Genomic DNA, 17,074 nt, shown 5'->3' with positions numbered 1-17,074 from the left:
TAGTTTGAAGAAAAGTTTGACTTACTCTCTTTTTAAGGTAAAATAAATTACTGAAGGGAGTACAACTACACTTTTTATTATAGTGCATTTTTAGGCAAAAGAATAGTCAATCATTTCATCGACAAAGTCTCAAATATACGATCTATGTATATTAACTCAGCATTCTGTCTTTAATTCATGTAGAGATAGCCCAAGCATGTGGAAGGCCTCTATAGACCCCACCATCATGTCCAAGCCTTTCCTATCAATTTATATTCCCCAGCTCTTCCATTCACCTCTTTGGTGGCTGATGGAATGCAAGTCTATTAGTCATCTCCGCATGCAGAATATAAATCATATTTATGAAAGCAAAAGTAGATTCTTCTGGGAAGGAAAATAAAACAGGGAAGAAGTGTAAGAACATTCTCCCATACCCTGCCCCCAATTGCTGCAGATTCAAAATAACTCCCCAGACATTGCTGTGATTCTCTTTATTTGAAAAAGAATACTTACTCTGAGTTAAAAAAACAAACAAACAAGGATATTCTTCTCTTCCATAGGGAAACAAAGAATTTTAATAATAAATGTAAGTAAGATTTAAAATGGTCTTTACCGTTGCTAAAAGAGAAATAAGCATTTATTTATTAAATTTATTTGCTCCCTATCTTGCCGTGGGACTATTCTAGGTGGACTTACAACAATAAAAATGGAGAAATGAAAAGAAGTGTAAGCATAACAAGAGTAAACTAATGGAATAAATAATGAAAAAGAAAGTGATACGAGAATAAAAAATGGACAGGTAGGGAAGCAGGGAACAAAGGTTGATATCAATCTAGTAGTCACCTTTAGTGTGTTACTCCCCCACTGGATCCCCAGGCCAACTGGCAAAGCCAGGTATTCAGGCTCTTATGGAAAGAGTGGAGGCAGATCTCACTTTGGACAGTAGGTTGTTTTAAAGAGTGGGTGCTATGGCAGAGAAAGATGTTCTTTCAGATTCCAATAGTCAAGAGTTCTTTGACTGATGGGATCCGAAGTAGACTCTCTCTACTGGCATGAATGGGTAGGCTTGTCTTAGTAGTTTGTGGAGCAGTGGTGTAACATGGGCCACTCTAGGGGCCTGAAAGATTGCTCTTGCTGCTGCACTTTGAATCAACTGAAGCTTCCAAATGGATTTCAGGGGTAGCCCAATGTACAGGGCATTTCAGTAATCAACATGAGAGATGACTAGGGCTTGAGTTACTGAGTGAAGGGAGTCAAGATCCAGGTAGGATTGTAGTTGGTGTACAAACTAAAGCTGTGCAAAGGTTCTCCTAGTCATGCCCACCACCTGCTCTTCGAGCAGGAGTTGTGAATTCAGGAGAACTGGATCTGAATGAGGTAGTGCAACCCATCCAGAACTAAGGATGACAAAAACTCAAATTTTGAGGCTCCATGCACCCAAAGCCATTTAGTCTTGCTAAGCCTGTTGTTTCCCATTCAGATCCCTATAGCCTCCAGGGACCGTGAGAGTGTAGAAACAGCATCACTCAGGTCACCAGGGGTACAGATGTAGAGCTTAGTATCATCAGCATACTGATGATATCTCAACTCATGGTGACAAATGATCTCACTCAGCTGCTTCATGTTGATGTTAAATAGGAAAGGAGAGAGTAGCAAATCCTGAGGAATGTTGCAAGTGAGCGGTCGGGGAATGGATCTCTCACTCCCTATCAATGCCAATTGGGACTGGTCCTGGAGAAAGGAGCTGAACCAGCACAAAACTGTACCTGGCAGCTCCAACACCCGTAGCTGGCTCAAAAGGACATCATGACTGAAGGCAGCTGAGAGATCAAAGAGAGCCAGAATGATTGTATTACCCCCATCTCACTCTTGCCAAAGATTGTCCAATAAGGGTGATCAAAACTGTCTATGTCCCATACTGGATCTGAATCCTGATGGAAAGGGGTCCAGAAAATCAGTTTCATCCAGGACCCCCTGAAGCTGCCAAGCAGCCACCTTTTCTACCATCTTCTATAAAAAGAGAAGATGGGAAATTGGGCAAATGTTGTCTAAGTAGGTGGAGTTGACCTTAAAAGGTCCTGGGAATGTGTCCTTTTGCAGTGAAGAATTTATCACTGCATGAACCCACCTGCTGGTCATTGTTCTGGAGGCTTTCACCAGCCAGGAGGGACAAGTGTCTAATTCCTAAATTGGAGTCAGAAAAAAGATAAATAAAAATACACCTCTAAAAGGTTCAGAAAAGGGAAACCAAATTTTAAAAAAAGCATTCTACATGAAAAGACCATATATGTGGACATCTATATGGAGCAAGGGGACTAAATGATAAAACATGTGTGACATTATTATACAAATGCTGCAACTAACATATTTGTGTCAGGCATAAGGACACAAATATGTAATAACTGCATTTGCATTATGATGTGTGTCATCATCGTTTGTGGTACATGTTTCAATATACAGACACAAAATGCTCTGTAAACTTTCATTTTGTCAGTCAGTCTGAGAATATTTATATATAGAACATGACAGATTATTTTACAATGTTAACATATTAAAATCTTTTTATTGTTCCTATAGTATTCTTCTGGAATACTTACTGTTTCACTATCACTTGAACTTTCTGCTGATAAATCAGTATTACAATCATCTGCTTCATATGAAGAATAGTTAATTTTCTTCAAGTCAAGTTCTATTTCTTCTTCAATTCCTACATCATCATACTCTTCTTCCATCCTTTCTATTGTAAAAACAAAGAATACATATAAACAACTATCTATGTATGCATCTATCTAAATCAGACATGTCAAACACAAGGCCCGGGGCCTGGATGTGGCTCGCGAAGTGGTTTCATGTGGCCCGCGAAGCCATCCTGGAAACAGTGAGGGAATGGTCCCTTCTGCCTTGACCCTGGCCCAGGCCAGCTGGGAGCCAATGTACAATTTTGTGGTGGACATGTATGCTGAAATGCATTCAGTATTAGCTCCATAAGCCCCCCCCCCCGCATGGCCTAAGAGGAACAGTGAGACTCCTCCAGTGGACCATGCCTTGGCACTTGCCCTGGTCCCACCCCTTTCTCCCAGAGACCCTCAAATCTATCCCAGTCCTGCCCAGGCCCCCACAGGCACCCTTGACATGAACGATGTAGAGCTGGCCACACCCACCCAGTAGGCCATACCCACTCCATCCACATCCACCCAGTAGGCCGCACCCACCCTAGCCACACCCACCCGCCCCCCTGAAGGCAACTGTAATGCTGATGTGGCCCTCAATGAAATTGAGTTTGACACCCCTGATCTAAATCTATATATAAAAATATTCATTTTCTATTTACTGTTATCTTTAAGCCTTTAATTACAAAAGCCATATTAAAATAAAAAGAACATGTCTCAAAAATAGTGAATGTAATGATATGAAAAATAATTAAAATGTGCAAAATCTTAAAGTTGAGAAGTAATAGCTCTTGCATGAATATTTATTTATCCAGTCATTAATTGGATAACCTTTAAAATGCTCATTAGTTCATCTCCTCTCATATTGTGTGTGTTTATGTCTCTCTGTGTGTGATACATATGAAGTTGCAACTCCCATCTATTAAAAAATAGGAGCGTCCAAATTTATATTAAAGTAAATTTCTATCCAATTTAAGGCTATCCAGGTTTGAGGTGGCATGTGCACAATTCAGTTAAATATGAACAACGACCAGAAAGCAATTATTCTTTCTCACGGTAACTATTACATAGGCATAGAAAGATAGATGAAATTATCTTTATCTCAGATTTTCAATTAACTCGTCCCTACCCTGCCCATAGAGCTCCGCTTTCTTCTAAGTGCATGATGACTACCAGTTCCATAATGCATTTGAAAAGCAATCCTTAAAAGCTTATTTGAAAGTATCCTGTTGAATGCTGGGAGTCGTAGTTTTGAGTACTCTTTTCAGGTAAAGACTGCCCCGTTTCATCACGACGCTTAAAAAATGTTCCATGATATTTTTTATTGTGAAGATTAGAATAATCCCTATTCTCATTTTTCAGAATCCCTTGCTCATTACTTGTTTCTGACGTCGCTAATCACCCACCTGATTGAGAATGCAAGACTTGAGAGCAGCGAGCTTCACTGTTGCAGGAAGTGTAACCATAGTGACAGGAGACGTGGGCGGATACGCCTTTGCTATGGGAGCCCAAAGTGACCGAAATATAAGGAAAGCAAAGAGGCAAGCTGTGGAGGAGCAGCGGTTGGTTTGTTGGGACTGAACGGCTCTGTATTTCTGGAGATATTTGTACCCCTTTTTATTATTCAAAATAGACATTCGTTTTGCAATTTCGTGGCCGTTCGCAAACAGAAATTTTACCCCGATTTTCGACTCCCCTCTCCCTTTCCTGTTGAAAGGTAACTAGCCGTAGTTAAAGTATTAGAAAACTATACCAAAGCAATAGTTGATGAGCTTAATGCAGTGGTGGGATTCAGCCAGTTCACACCACTTCGGCAGAACCGGTAGCTAATTTTTTGTTGCCCAGCCCAGAATGGACTTCCGGAAGCGGCATCCATACAGAGAACTGGTTGTTCACATATTTGAATCTCACCACTGGCTTAATGTAATGTTTTTGTATCATTTCAATGCTTAATTTTCAATTATTGGGATTTAAAAATAGTATATTGGTAAAGGCTGTTTATGATTACATTAGCAACAGTTGGGTGGAATGGAACTATAAACCAGAGCAGGAACATGTAGATCTCTTATCACCACTACTACCCCTCCAAAATTTTTAAAATTAATTGGGTCTTCCGATAAAATTATATTTGAATTCTGTAGCATAATTAAGAAAGGCAAATGTAAAATAGAATCCAGCTTCTAGATTAAGTATCCTTTTGCTTACTTTTAGCTTTGATTAAGACACCAACATATTTTACTAAAAAGATGTTTTAAAATTGTTTGAAAAATACAATACATTAAACAGAACTCAGTTTTTTCAAAATACTCTGATATGTGGCACAATTCAATTTTGTTGCAACCATAAATAAGTTATTGTTTAACTGCTATATTCAGATGCCAATTAAATAAAAATGAAAAAGTGGAAAGAATAGAAACCTTGCCTTCTTTCTTCAGAAGAGAAACTCTTCATAATAAAATATTTCTTAAAAATCTTCAGGGGAGTTTTTCTGGTGAGAAGCAGTTGTATAATTGTATAATAAAATGTGATAATCATATGTTCTATGTGTATCAGTCATTTTTTCAAGTACTAAGTGTTGTCTTTCTAGTATTCAAAATCTTTAGATTTCATTTGATAGAAACAAGGTTTTTACTCATGTTAGTATAAATGCTTATATATGTACTTTATAATTACATTTTAAAAAGGCAAAATTACTGTATGCTCCATTTTCCATCAATCATCACAGTACTGACCTCCCACAAGATGGCAGCATTGTGTTATAATGCCTATCACATTAAAAATAAAACTAATTCTGTTACTGGCTTTCTTGTCACTGCATGACAAGATGTGTCCAGAACCAATGAAAGAAAGAAGGCTGCTTTAAATATAGGACAATAAAAACAGCATTGTTAGATTGACAACATTTTAGTCCCATTGGCTCCAATATCTACTAATATGTTAAACCTTAACACGATTTGCTATTATAATATATTTCAATACTATAAATAATTTTTTAAAAAAGAAAAGAGGAGTCTTTTTTAAAAAAGAAAAGAGGAGTCCTATAGACTTTAAATAATTTTAAACTGAAGCTCTTTATGTCCATTGGCCTATCATAAATTGTAGGCAATTTTCTCATTATAAGGGTCAGCAGCTACCAGAAGAACTTGAAGTTCCAAGAGGACAAATCAGGAGACTCAAGCAGAGGCTTCAAGTCAAACAAAACTTTATTGGCCAAGTGAAGTTGCTGGGTGGAAAACTGTCTGAAACACTGGCAGCTGTGTTCTGGTCCATGAGGACCAGGTGGACTAACCCCAAGGTTCTGAAGGAACTGGCAGCTGTGATCTGAGAACCACTGAACTACATCTTTCAAAGATCGTGGAGTACTGGGGAACTACCAGAGGACTAAAAAAGAGCAGATGTAGTTCCAATCTTCAAAAAAGGAAAAAAATGGATCTAGGAAATTACAGACCTATCAGCCTGACCTAAATACCTGGGAAGATCTTAGAAAAGACAATCAAGCAACGAATCAGTGAGCACTAGAGACAAACAAAGTCATTATCAAAAGCCAACATGGGTTTGTCAAAAACAGATCATGCCAGACATTTTGCATTCTTATTGCATTCTTTGACCAGGTGACAAAATTAGTGGACCAGAGGAATGCTATGGATATAATTTACTTGGACTTCAGTAAGGCATTTGATAAAGTAGACCACAACCTACTACTTGATATGATAGAAAAATGTGGGTTAGATAGCATCACTGCCAGATGGATTTGTAGCTGGCTGACTGGTCGTACTCTCTGTGGGCACACATGCCGTTGCCCCAGTCCTAGGCCTTCAGCTGGGTTTTATAAAACCTTTTTGCTTTAGACCTCCGCCGCCGTGTGCAAACAAAAAAAAAAGTTCAATCAATTTCAACTTCTCACGGGAAAAAAAAAGATCTTGCAAAGTTGGAATTGTTTGATTGAACTTTTTAGTCCCACCCAGTCTGCTGTTACCACTGCAGCCACGCCCACCCAGTTGGCCACACCCAGCCAATGGGCCACGCTCACCCGGCACCCAACAATGCATAAGTAGATTTTGGATTGCAGTTTGGGCACTCGGTCTCTAAAAGGTTCACCATCACTGACATAAAGTGTTAATACCACTTTACAATGCCTTGGCAAGGCCACACTTGGAATACTGCATCCAGTTTTGGTCACCATGATGTAAAAAAGAAGTTGAGACTCTAGAAAGAGTACAGAGAAGAGCAACAAAGATGATTAGGGGACTGGAGGCTAAAACATATAAATAACAGTTGCTGGAATTGGGTATGTCTAATTCAATGAAGAGAAGGACTAGGGATGACATGATAGTGTTCCAATATCTCAGGGATTGTTACAAAGAAGAGGGAGTCCAGCTTTTCTCCAAAGCACCTGAAGGCAAGACAAGAAGCAATGAATGGAAACTAACCAAAGAGAGAAGCAACCTAGAACTAAGGAGCAATTTCCTGACAGAACAATTAATCAGAAGTTTTTAAGAAGAGACTGCACAGCCATTTGAAATGGTATAGGGTTTCCTGCCTAGATGGACTAGATGGCCTCCAAGATCCCTTCCAACTTTATGATGATGATGATGTGCCACAAAGTGGTCAGTTAGGCACTTCTATTTATATACAGGTAACAACCAATCACAAGGTGATGCTTGTTAGCACACACAATGTTAACCAATAATCTTTTATTACTTTCCTGCTCTTTCCCTTGTCTCTGGGTCTGTGTACATGATCTTTCTGCCTTCACAAAATGGCACCCCTAATGCAAGCACAGTGTACAGAAGCAAAAATGGTGGTTATTAGGCTAATAACAAGAATAACCTTTTGTACAATCCCTATATCATGCTGTAGCAGCTACTGAGGAAAGTCTTAATTATGGTGCTCCTTACACAGCAGTTCCATGTTACTTACTGACTGTAGGTCTCAAAGAAGAAAATATTATCTGAACAGCTAGAATGCAGTTTCATGATGGGCTATAATGAATATTAGCAACATTAGATAGCCATTCAGCAGATGCCCAACATTCATGTCAGTATTTCTTTTCCCTTTGAAGCAAGGGTAATTCCTCCTTGAACTGATACACCATTCCACTTTCTGCACTTAAATTAAAGGAAAAAGGAAATGTCTCAACTCAGCTTTACCCAACTTGGATCTCTTCATTTATATTGTGATTGCAATTTCCAGAATTTTTGAGCCATATTTTATTTATTTACTTTATTTATTTGTATCTAGCCTTTATTATTTGTACAAATAACTCATGGTGATGGACATATCTAACATACTTTCCTCCTCATATTTTCCCCTCAATAAACAACCCTCTGAGGTGAGTTGGGTTGAGAGAGAATGGCCCAAGGTGATCCAACTGGCTTTCATGGCTAGGGCAGAACTATTGTTTTTTTTGTCCACATTGGCTCTCTTCAATATTCAATATCTCATCTTAAGTACTTGTGGGTTTTCTCGCGCCCAGCGGTCTCCCATGGGTGTTGAAGAACAGAGGCGTACACGTGGTTTCCTTGGGATGGAAGCCTCGAACAAAGCCGAAGCATCCCTTTTATTGTGTTATCAGAAGGCGGGTTTATAGGCACCTGGTGACCACCTTACACCAACCACATTTGTTATGACACAGCATATTAGCATATTACACGTGCTAACTTTGTTTTGCACACGCTACTATACAGCTGTTACACCCGGCACCAACAAAAGGCCAAAACACATTCCTTTGCACCGCACGGCACTACCTTGTTTACTCCAATCCTTTTTACTTCCGACTTCCTCATACCTTGGCCTACTGCAGCTGATGACTCAGCCTAACAGGCCAGATAACCCAATAACTCCAACATCTCCTACTTTTCTGTTTTATTTAAAATAAGGAGGTTGCGCTTTATAGGAAGTCATCCTCAGTGTCGCTTGGCAAAGTGAAGGCCGGTTTGGTTAGCAAGGGTAACTGAACTGCAGTGATAGGTGTAGTTACTAAATTGACCTGTTGGTGGGTGACAGTTCCTGAGGAAAATTTTTTGAACATCATAAACAAAGAAGGCAAACATTGAATACAACAACATATCAAAACTAAAATAATCACAATAGTTATAATACCAGAAACCAATGATCGCAGCCAGGTTCCGTCAGGTAGCCAAGACCATAGGGCATCCCAAATGTTTATTGCGCCAGATCCGTCGGATTGTAACGGATCATGACGAACCATGTCTTCCATATGCTCAATGGTACCCGTGATATTGGCTTTGTAATCAGAGATATAAACATAACAATGAGAATGGATTAAGGCACATACTCCTCCTTTCGAGGCAAGGATAATGTCTAAAGCATAACGGTTTTGCAGAACAATCTCTCGTATTTCTGCCACTTCCTTTTTTAACAATTTGGTAGTCTGAATGGTAGCGTTGAACATGTGCCTAGTCCAGTTATTTAATGCATAGATGTCTCTGTAATTCATGGCTACCCCCATAGATGGAAATATAGATCGTGCAACTTGCGTTCCTGTACTGCCGGATCCTCCCAGGCCACCCTCCAGATCTCTTCGATTGCGCAAACGGCCTGAAGGTGGCTGATCTGAAACAAAAACTGAGGGAGCAAGAAAGCCCAATGTACAACGGCCGGACCACCGTGGAGATATACGTTGATATGCCCGCCGGCCACAAAGCATCCATACATTACTTAATATATTTGTAGTCATGTTGGAGCTTTGCACAGTTTGGCGAGCCATGGCTCTTACAATACTGCAAAGGAAGAGTGTGGACATCGTGTCTGTGTTGCCGGGGTGACATCCTGTTGATAGCGAGCATCCAGTTATTTGATAGGTACACATATAATCAGAAAAATCATCGAGGGATTCAAAAAGAGGAATTTCCTTAAAGGGATGTGGTCTAGTCATGTTGTTTGAAAGTTGAAATGTGATGTCACAATATGGGTATCTGCCTACTAAAACAGAGTTTTTAGCAGTGTTCTTATATTCCCAACAAAACGCTGCCTTTTCCTGGATTCTGCTTCCTATTGTGTATACCGTATAATTCACCATAGCATTGGAAAGAGTCCCTCTAGACCAGGGAAATTGTTTCCAACCAGTTGTATTAAAAGGCACCGCATGCATAAAAAGTCCCCCCTCCTCCAGGGTTGGAATATGCATGCACATCCAACACTCAGTCTTGTTCAAAAGGCGAGAAATATTCTGCACATCTTTCATAAAAGAGTTGTGGGCCCAGGGTCCATGGTCATCTGATGTCTGGTTAGGATGGTGGAGATTGAACCAAATAAGGGCGAACACAGCGAGCTGGAGTCCAAATGATTTTGCCATGATCATCTACTGCAGCGTAGCCTCTCCCCCAGGTGATAAGCTCTGCAGGACCTTTCCACGTGGGGTCTGGAAGCCGTCGATAGTAAACTGGAGGTCTTGAAGTAGGGGGAGAGACTGTTGAAAAATGACGAGAGGCAGCTGTTGATGGTGGATCGCCCGTCAGATTTAAAAAGTTCAATGTATAAAGGCACAAGTTAAGGATGTTTTGCACTGCTGGGAGGCCAGGGGCGATTTTCCCCCTTTCATTTAAATATCGATTGAGAGCTGTTTTTAATGTTTGATTTGCTCGCTCAACCAAGGCTTGACCTTGGCTATTATACGGAATGCCAAATTTATGAACAATGGACCATTTTGTACAGAATTCTGCAAAAGCAGAGCTAATATAAGCAGGTCCGTTGTCTGATTTAAGTTCTTTGGGGCGTCCTAACAGTGCAAATGATCGAATACAGTGATTGATAACATGTTTAGTGGCCTCACCCCTCTGGGGGGAAGCCATAATAAAGCCAGAATATGTATCAATAGAAACATGAATATGTTTCCAAGGGGCAAAGGGAGGATATTGAGTAATATCCATTTGCCAAATTTGACAGCTCTCCAAGCCACGAGGATTTACTCCTAGTGGTATTGAGTGTGCTTGCTTGCTACAGGTTGGACATTGCTGAACGATGGCAGTAGCTTCAGCAGCTGAAAGATTAAATTGTTTGATTAATGCTTTCTTATTCTGATGGAAATAGGAATGACTTTCCCAAGGGGTTAAAAAAGTGAGTGGCATATTAAGAGGTGTTTGTGAGGCGGCAGCATCGGCAACATCATTGCCTTCTTGGAGTGGACCTGGAAAGGGCTGATGGCTACGAATATGGGCAACAAAAAATGGGTGTTTCCGATCATTTATGAGATGTTGCAAGTCCAAAAATAATGTTAATAGATCCATAGAGACATTTGGTGCTAAATAAGAATCAAAAATGGTTTTGACAATTTGGGTAACATATAAACTGTCCAGGATCAAATTAAAGGGTTGATCTTTAAAATGAAAAAATGCCATTGTGGCTGCCACTAGCTCAGAGCGCTGAGCTGACGTCTGTGGGGGGGTGATTTTTGTACACCACTTACCCTCCTCTTTCCAAACACAGGCTCCATGAGTCTTGCTGCCGTCTGCAAACACCGTTATTGCTTCTTTTAAAGGGAAAGAAACATAAGGAGATTGCCATTTAAATGGGACTGTTTTTAATAAAAAAATGTGAGGATCTGATGGTGGATGACAAGACACTTCTCCTGGCCAATCAGCAAGTGCTTGCTGCAAAGATTCATAGTTGGCCAACAAACTTTCCCAAGCCATTAGCGAACAAGGGATATATAAAAAGGATGGTTCAACACCCCCTAAAGCCTTTGCCCTAAAGCGAGATTTTGTTATAAGCTGAGCAAAGAGTGTATGTTTCTGTGAAATGGTGTTCTTTGGGGTGTGAGATAAGTGGATCCATTCTACAATCATTATTTTTTTATTAGACACGATCTGAGCCAAAGCTGCTGTAGGAAGGTCAACGGTGTTAAAAATTAGCATAGAAAAAGGTATATTGGGCTAAACACGATCAACCCATACTTTTGACAATGCATGTTGAATGATGTCACAAGTTTTGTTGAGTTAACACGATCTTATCTCCTGGATTTTTTCCCTGCGTAAGAGCAGAGAACAATGGAGCCAATTGAGAGGTGGTTAGTCCCATATAGGGACGGGCCCAATTAATTGATCCTAAATATTGTTGAAGTTGGACTAAGGTTGGGCATGGTGGAAGACACAATTTAGACAGCTGAGGCTCAGCGTGTGAGGCCAAAAGCTTGTGGCCCGAGTACAGAAAGGGGTGTTTAAGCTGAATTTTTTCAGGTGAAATAAAAAACCCATTTGTTTGAAAAATGGAGGTTAGAACAGGCAAGGTTGCTGATACTGTACCTGAGGGCCCTGGAGCTGCCACTAAAATATCATCCATATAATGGTAAATTTTAAAATGAGGAAACTTGTCCCGATATGGTCTTAAAACCTGATTGACAACATATTGACATATTGTAGCACTGTTTAGCATTCCTTGAGGCAAGACAGTCCATTGATATCTGGCTGTGGGCTTGGAGTTATTCATTTCAGGCACAGTAAAAGCAAATAAGTGTTTGTCCTCTGGGTGCAGTGGAATAGAGAAAAATGCATCTTTTAAATCTATAACCATAAGGTCATAGTCTTTTGGTATCAAATTAGGATTAGGTAAACCGCATTGGAGCGCTCCCATGGGGCGAATGATCTTATTGATATTTCTAAGATCGCTTAAAATTCTCCATTTTCCAGATTTTTTCTTTATGACAAACACTGGAGTATTATAAGGACTCAATGAGGGTTCGATGTGTTTTAACTCTAATTGTTGATCTACCAATTGCACCAGAGCGGCTAATTTTTCTTTGGTTAAAGGCCACTGATCCACCCAAACTGGGGTGTCAGTCAAGAGGTTTAACTTTATTAATTGAGACATCTTAATCCAAAATTAATTTTGCATTGAACTGACTCATCAAGTCCTGACCCCACAGATTAATATGAAGTGGAAGAATGACAGGTTTAATGTGGGCAGTGACTGATGTTTCTTCTGAGGTCACAGAAAGCCAGTGTTTGCTCACACGTGCGTGTTGGACTCCTCCCACTCCCCAAATCGACGGTGCGCTGTCGGTCTGCCACTCAGAGGGCCACTCCTCCTCTCTTATGACCGATACATCTGCTCCGGTATCTAGAATACCAAAAAAGGAGCGTCCATTGACTTGAAAGGCCATAGAGGGGTGGAACTTTTGAATTTCTTGCTCAATTGCCAAAACTTGTGGTTGTTGGGGCACAGGGACAGCAGTTGCCACTACTGTTCCCTCGAGCACTGTCATGGGAGTGTTAGGGGTAAATGCCAAAGCGACTGATGTAAAGTCAGCTGGGTCTTTCAAAAATGGCATAGCCGTTACTCCCTGCATAATAAAGTCACGGTGAGGAAACACTAACAGAGGGGTGTCACAATCAGGGGGAAAGGGGACAGATGGCCGGATTGGCAAAAAATATGACAGCCCAGATAAACCTGTGGTTATTGTCTCAGAGGCCACCAGGACAAAATGATAAGATTCAGCCTTTGAGGCGGGGCTAGCTGAATGCCCCAGCTCTAGTTTCCCGGTTCCTGGGAATCAGCGGGCATAGGATTGGAGCGACACTGGTTTGCCCAGTGAAACCCCTTTTTACAGCATGGGCAAACAGTTTTTGGTCTGGCTCCTACTCCCCTGCTTTTATTAGCACCCCCCCGGGGCCCGGCACTGATTTTTAAAATGACCAGGCTTCCCACAATTAAAACAGTTACCAGCTTTACCCTCAGTTTGCCCATTACTTCCTGCTTTTTGTAAGGCCATAGCCAAAGTTTCCATGTTAAATGCATTGGTCCCCACTATTCTACAGGCTTGAATATAATCTGCCAATCCTGCATCAGGTTTGCTCATTAAGGGCTGCAGGACTCGTCTACAGTCCTCATTGGCATTTTCAAAGGCAAGTTTCTTCAACAATTCCTCTTGGGCTATTTCATTTGTGATTTCCCTAGATATGGCCTTTTGTAACTGATCCACAAATTCCCCATAAGACTGATTAGGCCCTTGAAAAATCTTTACAAAAGAGCCTTTTGTTCCCCTTTGTGGATCATCAACCCGAGTTAAGGCAGCTTTAGCAGCTAAGGCTGAATGAGAATAGAACAAAGGGTTCATTGCTTGTTGATTTCCCAGGTAAGTAAAATTTCCACTTCTAGTTAGCTGGTCTACAGTGGGTGCATTACGGCCAGGCCAAGCTGAAACGATCTTTTGACATTCCTTTTTCCATTCTGATTCCCAAACCACATATTGAGAAGATGTTAAAATCATATTGAATAGCCCTTTCCAATCTTCAGGCAACAAAAAAAAAACTAGTAGCCATGTGACCTATCAGACCCAAGGTATAATGGCTAGAAATCCCATAACTTGAGACAGCTTGTTTAATTTCCCTGATATTTTTTATAGGAATAGTTTCATATCTGCGATTGCCTGTGATGGGATCAATAAAAACAGGCGCACAAAATTGATATTCTTCAGGTTGCAGTTCCCCTTTTTCATGAGCTTCGGCCAGTGCCCTGGAGATGGCGCTGGCAGGGGAAGGCAGCACGTTAGTGTTTCTTTGTTCTTTTCCTCCCTCTTGCATTGGCGCGAACGGTTCAAAAGACACATCGGCTTGATAAACTGCCAAGGAGGATTTTTCTTTTGCACTCTGTCCCTTTTTTAACTCATTGGGCTTTTCAGAGTCATAAGCTGCCAAGGAGGATTTTTCTTCTGCACTCTGTCTCTTTTTTAACTCATTGGCCTTTTCAGAGTCATAAGCAGGTGGGGGGTCTACAGGCTTTTCAGAGTTATAGGAAGGAGGGGGGTCTACCCTCCCCTTCTCTGTTTTCATGGCATCTTCATGGATTTGGAGACATTCAATTACAATTCGCCATGTAGACAAAATTTTTGCAGGGGCACGAGGGGATTCATGAAAATACTTTCCTAATTTAACCCACACGGACATTTTTAGGGATCCTCCTTCGGGATATGCAGGGCAATTTTGATATACATATTTTAAGAGGAGGATCAAATCCCTTTTAGTGGGAAGCGGCAAATCTTTCCCATTGTTTTTCAAAACAATTATTGATGACTTGGTCAATTCCCTAAGTTCTGAGAGGTGCGCAACCTGAGGTTTAGAGAATCCTGTCCCCATACTCACGATAATGTTTTGGGAGGGTGCTTCGTCTATCCCTGACAACCGGCCCTGAGTTGCAGTAAGCTCTTCCGCTGAGTGAGTAAGAGGGTACCAAGAAACGTAATATTTTGGGAGGGTGCTTTGTCTATCCTGACGACCGGCCCTGAGTTGCAGTACCAAGAGATGTGCTCAGAAACTTGAATCACGTCGGGGTCACCAGTTATGGGTTTTCTCGCGCCCAGCGGTCTCCCATGGGTGTTGAAGAACAGACACGTACACGTGGTTTCCTCGGGATGGGAGCCTCGAACAAAGCCGAAGCATCCCTTTTATTGTGTTATCAGAAGGCGGGTTTATAGGCACCTTGTGACCACCTTACACCAACCACATTTGTTATGGCACAACATATTAGCATATTAGCACATTACACGTGCTAACTTTGTTTTGCACACGCTACTATACAGCTGTTACACCCGGCACCAACAAAAGACCAAAACACATTCCTTTGCACCGCACGGCACTACCTTGTTTACTCCAATCCTTTTTACTTCCAACTTCCTCATACCTTGGCCTACTGCAGCTGATGACTCAGCCTAACAGGCCAGATAACCCAATAACTCCAACAGTACTGGTGGGAAATTCTTTAAGTTTCATACCCCAAAAATGTAGAGAACTCCAAAGTCTGTGTAACTTGATGGCAGCAATAGGTGGTTTATAGGGATGTCTTACTAAAGAAAAGATTTATGACCCTGAAGATGGTTTAGTGAATAATTTGAATATTTCAGTGGGATTGTACAAGCTAAAGATTTGATATGTCCTCAGTCCTCAATTCTGATATTTCTTGTCTGAAATTTCCATGAAGAAAGTTATGAAATAATTAACATTTGTCCCTTCCCTCAATGATGTAAATGTTCTGCACTGACAATATTCAGATTACATATCCTTTTCCTTTCCCTTCCACTTATCCTCATAAGTGATAGCAAATAATGGACAGCATAAAAGCTATCAAGAAATCAGTGTGACTTCCGCTTCCGGATCACGGCAGCCTCAGCCATATGAAGAGCTGTTGCTCTTTGTTGGCTGTTTTTCTCTCTACCAGTAGACCCTTATGTGGGTCTTAAATCTCCCTGGAGGGGCGACCACCATCGAGGAGGCTTTTGCTCGGCTGCGGTGGAGCGGCAGCTCCCCCTACAGTCCGAGCTAACTCCGTAGGGCCGATGGAGAAGATTGGTCAGTAAAGTGGCCGATCATTTCACTGTGCCAGCTGAAGTCAGAAAATCATCTAAGCATAAAGAACCACCGTGTTGAATCCGGGTGAGACCTTTCCTCCCTCTCTCTGTCCTGAACTATTTTTCCTGCAAAGACCTTGCTTTTTGGATGACTTCCCTGTTCTAAGAAAGCGGCGTCTGTCTGTTTGGTGGGAAAAAATACTTCAAACAAAACTACAGAGTAGCACTTATTATATTTTGAACCTTTTGGATATTGGACATCCCTGGAAAGATTTGTAATTTAGAGCATTATTTTACTTACTATACTGAAGATATTTGCTTTTTTCTGTCTCTTTATTTGTCATTCTTAATGAGAAATTCTTTTAACGTGCAAAGAAAAAACCTTTTATAGCTTACTGAGGACATCTTGTGGCAAAAATATTTACTGCAATTTTAATCTCTTTGTTTTGGTGTTTGGAGATGTTTTTGGAATTGTTTCCTTTAGGAATTAACAAGAAGAAAAGATAAAGGCTTGGAAACAGCTGTGGGTTGTGTTTGTGATTTAAAAATTGTGGAGGCAGATGTATATGGACTCTTAATAAATATAGTTTCCATAAAAAGATTAAAAGACTCTCTTACTATGGAAATAGAAGACTTTTACTCACAGCTTGACTATGAGCTGATATTGGAAAAAATATTGGAAATGACAGAGGAGATGAAATCATGGAGAAAAACTAAAGGTTATTTTGTAGAACCACAAGCTGAGCCTCAAACTTTAAAAGATCAACCTATAGGCCAAGAAGAAGCCTATATGCAACAGTATACACAATCTGAGATGGAAGAAGTTACTGATCAATTGAATTCTGGACTGGATTATGAATTGATATTGGAAAAAATGTTGGAAATGACAGAGGAGATGAAGTCATGGAGAAAAACTAAAGACCATCTTCTAGAATCACAAGCTGAGCCCCAAATTTTAAAAGACCAATCTACAGGCCAAGAAGAAGCTTATATGCAACAGTGTACACAATTTGAGATGGAAGAACTCACTGATCAATTGAACTTTAGAAAAATTCTGGACCCAAAATCCCAGATTGAGACCTTAAATAACTACTATAAATCAACTACTATAAATAACTAACTATAA

The 17,074-nt window shown here is 40.6% G+C and overlaps 1 protein-coding gene across 4 annotated transcripts in view; it reads right to left on the bottom strand.

Moving 5' to 3' along the window:
* Nucleotides 1–5,110, bottom strand: part of LRRIQ1 (leucine rich repeats and IQ motif containing 1) — a 130,132-nt gene extending 125,022 nt beyond the window's left edge. For 3 of the 4 annotated variants that reach the window (XM_039362943.1, XM_039362944.1, XM_039362946.1), the window contains exons 1-2: nucleotides 4,055–5,110; nucleotides 2,577–2,716 (exon numbers count right to left, since the gene is read on the bottom strand). In XM_039362943.1, the coding sequence (XP_039218877.1) occupies nucleotides 2,577–2,711 (135 nt within the window). In that variant the 5' untranslated portion in view covers nucleotides 2,712–2,716; nucleotides 4,055–5,110. Of the gene's footprint in view, nucleotides 1–2,576; nucleotides 2,717–4,054 lie in introns of those variants that run through there. The other variant, XM_039362945.1, reaches the window with a different exon arrangement.
* Nucleotides 5,111–17,074: the final 11,964 nt, after the last annotated feature.

This window comes from Crotalus tigris, unplaced genomic scaffold, assembly GCF_016545835.1.
Source record: "Crotalus tigris isolate CLP2741 ecotype Arizona unplaced genomic scaffold, ASM1654583v1 scf7180000019496.3020429, whole genome shotgun sequence".
NCBI lineage: Eukaryota > Metazoa > Chordata > Lepidosauria > Squamata > Viperidae > Crotalus > Crotalus tigris.
Note: the sequence above shows the minus strand (reverse complement) of the source record. Positions and strands in the feature narration are given on the sequence as shown.